Source organism: Ranitomeya variabilis, chromosome 2 (genome assembly GCF_051348905.1).
Source record: "Ranitomeya variabilis isolate aRanVar5 chromosome 2, aRanVar5.hap1, whole genome shotgun sequence".
Lineage (NCBI taxonomy): Eukaryota > Metazoa > Chordata > Amphibia > Anura > Dendrobatidae > Ranitomeya > Ranitomeya variabilis.
The window spans coordinates 368,318,168-368,324,682 of NC_135233.1; the positions used below are offsets into that span (position 1 = coordinate 368,318,168).

At 41.7% G+C, this 6,515-nt stretch overlaps 1 protein-coding gene across 1 annotated transcript; it reads right to left on the reverse strand.

The window, feature by feature from the left end:
- Positions 1-308: 308 nt before the first annotated feature.
- LOC143809436 (4-galactosyl-N-acetylglucosaminide 3-alpha-L-fucosyltransferase FUT5-like) lies at positions 309-1,663 on the reverse strand. Its single transcript, XM_077292507.1, has one exon. The coding sequence runs from the start codon at positions 1,570-1,572 to the stop codon at positions 616-618; it is 957 nt and encodes a 318-aa protein (XP_077148622.1). The 5' UTR covers positions 1,573-1,663; the 3' UTR covers positions 309-615.
- Positions 1,664-6,515: the final 4,852 nt, after the last annotated feature.

The window sequence follows — 6,515 nt, forward strand, 5'->3', positions numbered from 1 at the left end:
TTCCTGCCCCTTAACAAATGTAAAAACAAACAAACAATGTTTTACCTGTAGTGGTAGGAGCTGCAAAACACCTAATCCCAATCCATTGGAAGCAACCTAATCCTTTGACCCTCTCAGAATGGCTGTAAAATATGACTGATCTACCAATTAGAAGAAATATCCTGGTGGGTAACTGACACACACTCATTTGTTCCTGAAAACTTGGGTACCTTGGCTCTGAAAATTCGGCACAGGCAAAGATCCAATATAACCATTAACCCAAATCTGTCCTTCCCTTTACCCCCCTTTCATCTATGACCACCCTTGAACTCTTACTTGCATTGAAATAATTACCCATATCTTTGGATAAACTTGATTTCAATCTTTACATTATTGGATGACTAGTAGTTTACTCTTGGATTGGTGGATGTTGCACTGATGAAAAGAACAAGGTCTCTACAATAGAGCATTGTCTACGGAATTGCTGGAGAGAGATAAGTTCAGTCAGTATGGTTATCACAGAATTCATCACATAATGTTAATGGTACTTTTCAGAGCCCCATTTGCGGAATCGGTTTGGGTCCTGTTGGTTTGACCCCCAGTGATCAACTAGTTATCAGAACTGCTGGGACCTTATCAATCTTCCAAAAACCACTTCTTTATACTGGGTATGGCCAGGTAAACTTGATTGTCCCTCATAAATGAACATATTTGGCAGACCTTATATTGCAGTCCTTCATTTAACTGTACACGGTATTTAAGTCTCCAATTGAAATAGTTCCTATACTTCTCATCATCTTTATCCAACTCTAGAAGATAGGTGGCCAGATCATTTGGACTTGGGAAATCATCAACATGAATGAAGGCATCCCCAGGGACGAACTGTTCATAATTTTTTCGGGATGTTCCCAACACAACTGGAACCGCCCATGATTCAAAGGCGTTTAACCATAGCTTCTCGGTGATATAATCCCTCTGGACTGAATTTTCGAAGGCCAAATAGAACTTGTACTGGGATATGGTTGCATAAAACTCATCCTTGCTCCTTCCCAGATTTTTGTGTTTTTTTCCATACACATCGATAGAAATGTATTTCTTTAGCTGCTCGTAATAAGCAATGCGAGGGGCACCAGGATACCATTTGCTGACAACCCAAGAGACCAGCTTTGATTTTGGTGGAATGGTGAAGTTTTGAGGATCTTTTATTGTTTTGATTTTGCCATAAGGGTTGAAAAAATTTGAATCAAGCCGAAAGGTCATGGTCATGTTGAACATGTTGTCCAAAAAATGCAAGTTTTTAGCAATTAATGGTGGCTCCATATTAAACCATATCCAGCTCTGAAAATGAGGCCTTTGCTTTTGGGGCAAAAGATTTTTGTTATACATTATATCTACATGACGTATGAGGACAACATCCGCAACACTGTACAGACTTGAATTTGCTGACAACTTGCACCCAAGTATACCATGTTCATGGCACTTATCTAATGGAAATGAATGGATCCAGGGATGCTTCCAGATCAAGATGATGATTTCTTTCTCTTGTTTCAGTGGAAAGACTGTACTTTCCACTTTTGTCATGTTGTCAGTCATTTGTTTTAAACTTGCTGACCTTGTTAATATGAGGTTTACATGCCTCCATGTAAATGATAGGAGGGACAGGACAAATAGCAGGGAAAATATCTGAAAGAACCTACAGTTGATTGAAGGTAAGATCATTGTCAGCCTGTAAAAAAAAAATGTCAGGATATTACAACTATATCAGCATGACAGTATATACAAAGGCAATTGGAGAGATAGAAATGGCTCTGCTTGGTGACCAAATGTGATCTTGGTTTTGGGGCTAGCTGCTTGAACAGTTGAAAGAATGCTAAATGGGATATCTCATAAACATTCCATACTTACTCACAGGATAGTTGATAAATATGTGATGGCTGAGGTCTGGCAGTCAAGATCCCCACCGATCCTCATAATTAGAATATTAGGATATAGTGGCCACAGTACAGTGATTGGCAGTGTTTGTGGGAGTATATTATGGAGAACAGCATTGTGGGGGACTTTATGGAAAGGAGCAGTGTGGGTCACATTATGGAGGAGGGTAGTGTGTGGGGGGATATTATGTATGTTATGTAGAGAGGTGGTGTGGGGGGATATTTTGCATAGGAAGCACAGTGGTGACAATTATTAATTCAGGGGAGCACCATGAGAGATATTTTTGTTTAAGGGGCAGTATTTAAGGGGCAGTATACTTTTATTTTTAAGGGAACTATTTTGAGATGTGCTGGAGAAGAGGGAAGTCTGAACTGCGTGGAGACAAAATGGATGGGAACAACTCCAATCAGAGAAGATGTCACCTATCAGGTTTCTGGATGCAAATGTCTGATGGCCGGTAACAAAAACTTTCAGCATCTCTTAGCATTGTTAAACACATAATGGGAGTTATAGGTTCATGTGATGCAAATTTATGTGAGGCTGACCTGACACTGCAATATATCACTGTACTAAGCGTAGTGATGTAGCCATATACTGACTGTGGCTCTGGCGCTGCATTTATGTACTGCTGGTGGCTCTGATGTTACATTCATGTACTGATATTGGTTATTGGTTATGGCTCTGCATTCATGTACTGAAGGTGTTTCTGGCTCTGCATTCATCTAGTTATGGTGGTTCTGGAGCTGCATTCTTGTACTGATGTTGGTGCTGGTGCTCCATTCATGCACTGACAGTGGTCCTGCTCTTGTACACAAGTATCAATCCATAATATGCTCCATGAGTATGTTAAAACTGAAAAATCCTCAAAACTTAGAGATTTGAGATGATGAGGAGAATTTGACAGGTTTCTGTTCAATTTCTGCGCCAAAGACTTACTGTATACTAGAGAATGTTTACACTTATTGGAGTTATTGGAGAAAAACTGAGCACAAACTTTCTAAATACTTCTCAAATACCCAGAACTTGGTTCTGTTGATGTATTAATTTACTTAAGGTGGTTTTGGTAATGTATTAATGTATGAACCCCTTTAATTTTTTGTGACTCTTTGGATTGGTTCAATATGACAATGTGGTCTTTGGACTGAAAAAGCTTGTGCACAATTGTAGCAAATAATGTGTTATTATCAGTAGTGCCATTTTTTAGTTTGACTGGGGAGCTTAGACCCTTTTTAGTAGCCTAAGCTACTGGTTAGGTTGGTAATTAGCTTCAATAAGTTTCTTTGTTTCTGGAGGACTTATCACATCCATACATTTTATGGTCAGGTCATTGATTTGAAGAATTGTGCAATGTTACTGCAGTGGCCCTAATGAAGAATTAAACACTTGTTGGCAGGTTTTCCCACATATTTAAACTAATTTCTGTAGGAATTGTGTGATCAGATTTTGGTTTGAAGACCCCTTCTAGCAAAACTTTTAAGACTGAATTCTAAGAAATTGATTTTGCTGATTCAATATATACAGTACGAGTAACCGGAGTGAGGTCACTTCCATCTTCCATTACATTCCATATGTGCAATTCTACCACTATTACATGAAGCAGAGATTGCTTACGACCCTCAGAAATGCTTAATAACTCCCCATATCAGCTGGTAGTCTTGGACTACTGGATATTATGTGTAGTAGCCACCAACCTCTTAATAACACTATAATACCATAACCCTTTCCAATCCTTCTGCCCCAGTACCAGAAATATTCTATACAACAACAATTACTCCAAGTAAATGCATTGTATATTGTCAAGGATATAAAGGATATACAGTTTTGGGGTGGGGGGTCACGCTGAACCATTTACTGTTACCACTTTGTCACAGATGAAACTGGAGAGATCACACAGATCCCATCGCTGCCACCAGTTTGTCAGAGGAGTGCAACTCCAAGGCCTCCAATCGTCAGTACAATTACACAATTGGCTGATGAGTTATGAACAAGACCGTGGCTGCTTCCATTACTAGGTTGTTTATTGGGGAACTAACAGTAAGCATATGTATATACAAAGACATTCCAAAGACATACTGATAGGGAATCTAGATTGTGAGCCCCATCGGGGACAGCGATGATAATGTGTGCAAAACTGTAAAGCGTTGCGGAATATGTTAGCGCTATATAAAAAATAAAGATTATTATTAATAAAGATTATTATATTATTATATACACCTCCAATACTAATGCATGGAATATATATATGTACCCCCGTACTGTTACTGGCACAATAACAAAACAACTATGACTAGCTGCTACCATCAATCGTTATACAGGCCAATTGGACACCCATTAAAGTTAGCATATAGCTTCAGGGGTGTGGTTTACAGAGCAAGAGGAACATAGCTATTAAAAAATAAATAATCTCTTAGAGAATATATACAAAAAAAGTTGCACTCTATTGTGCTAAAGCATGTCAATGTGATATATATGAAATATGAATAGCAATACGACTTCTGAATATTAGGAAAAAAATGAGACGCTTTGCACATAATTTGGCCAACTCATGCCTGCCCATCAACCAACGTCAAGGTGGTCTCAAAAGTGATGGTCCCTATGTATCAATATGAACACCACCTCTCTTAGGCTGATGTCTGAATTCCTGGGTGAATGTGGACACCTCTCACAGTAAAACCTGCATTTATGGTTAGGTATGGATCTGCTGTAATTAAAACCACCACATGTTGAAGGGCGGAGTGCTAGGTCAGTAAGCTAACATACAAATTACAAAAGAAGGACTGGCACACCCAAACTAGTTTGAATAGATATGACGCGCCCACAGGGCAGTGGGATACTTGGTACTGGCTCTGGTCGCAAAGGGGGATGTCTCGGTGGCTGCGACCCGGTCTGTGGCCCTGGGCATCAACATTAAAGGGGTTAAATGTTCAAAGTTTGTCATGATGCCACCTGTGGAGTTCGGTCAATAGGGGGATGGGGACCGACACTGCATTAGAGGGGTCCCCTGGGGGATGTTGCTGCAGCCCAGATGTTACACTTCCTACAGGTGAAGCGGGGTCCCCAGGGGTCCTAAGGTGTGTGACAGAGATGATGGTATGCCGGTGAATAAATGGAGGAGACAAGTTATAAGTTTTTACCTGGTTTACTGTAGGTTGCTGACCACAGTCCAGGGTACCAGGCACGGATGATGGCAGTCCGGCCGACTCAGAGGCAAGTGAGAGTTCTCCTGTACAAGTAGAGGTCAGTGAGCCTTTCCGACTAGTGCCTTTCAAGTTGAGGTCCCTGCTGCCTGAAGTTTCCTACAGGGTCCTCCAGTTTCCCCCTGTCCTGGGACAGGTACCTGCACGACGGGCAGCTTGAGCCTTTTTACAGGGACTCTAACATGCCCCGGGCTCCTCAGGTGCTGCTGCGTCTCAGGTGTGGTGCGGGCAGGTAACGTGTAGTGTCGTGCCCTCCGGTTCTGCTCTGTGTCCTAGAGTCCCACAAGAGCCTCGGGCTCCCGGTTCTTGGCTATTACGCTTCCGCTCTGAGGGTGCCCTGCCACAGTTCCCCTCTGAGCTCTGTTCCTCTCCCGTGCTCCTTCCCTTCCAGCTGCTCCACATTCAACAACCCTTCAGGTTCTCTCACTCCTTTCCAGAGGCTGCAGCTCCCTCGTGGCTGCCAGGCCTCTCTGTCTGTACTCAGTTCCAGACTTCCTTCTTCTTCAGTGTCTCTCACTAACTGTTCTGCTTGGTCTCCCTGGACCAACTGCAAAGCTCCTCCTCCAGGTCAGGATCTTTATACAGGGAAGCACCCCTGAATCCGGGTATTGAGCTCCCCCTCCTGGCCTGGATTCAGAATGTGTTGCATGTGTGTGCCTTACCTGGTGAAAAGAACTCCTTTGCCTCTGAGCATGACACTACCTTCCCCGAAGGAAAAGCAACATCACTGCAGCAACCGGTAACCTGGGGTGCTGCAGGTGCATACCAGGAGCAGCTACCTCCATATAAAATATACAAAAAAAGCTTGCACTCTATCGTTCTAAAGCATGTCAATGTAAAATATGAAATATGAATAGTAATACTGCTTCTGAATATTAGGAAAAATAATTAGACGCTTTGCACATAATTTGGCCAAATCATGCTTGACACAGCAGGTTTCTACCTACCCATAAATGCAGGCTTTACTGAGAGAGGTGTCCACATTCACCCAGGAATTCAGACATCAGCCTAAGAGAGGTATTCATATTGATACGTAGGGACCTCAGTTTTTTTTAGACCACCTTGACGTTGGTTGATGGGCAGGCATGATTTGGCCAAATTGTGAGCAAAGAATCTAATTTTTTTCCTAATACTCAGAAGCCTTATTGCTATTCATATTTCATATTGACATGCTTCAGTACGACAGATTGAAACCTTGTTTTGTATATGGAGGTAGCTGCTCCTGGTATGCACTTATTCACACTATTAGAGAATGTAGATCTGGTGTAGAAAGGTTGGATTGATGGAGCGGAGTCTTTTTTCAACTATAAATATGTAACTATGTAAGTAATAAAAAGCGTTAACTTTTATTGCGGTTTGTCAAAAAATACTTTCATCTGTCTGAAATGACAGAAAGGGAGCCAAGGG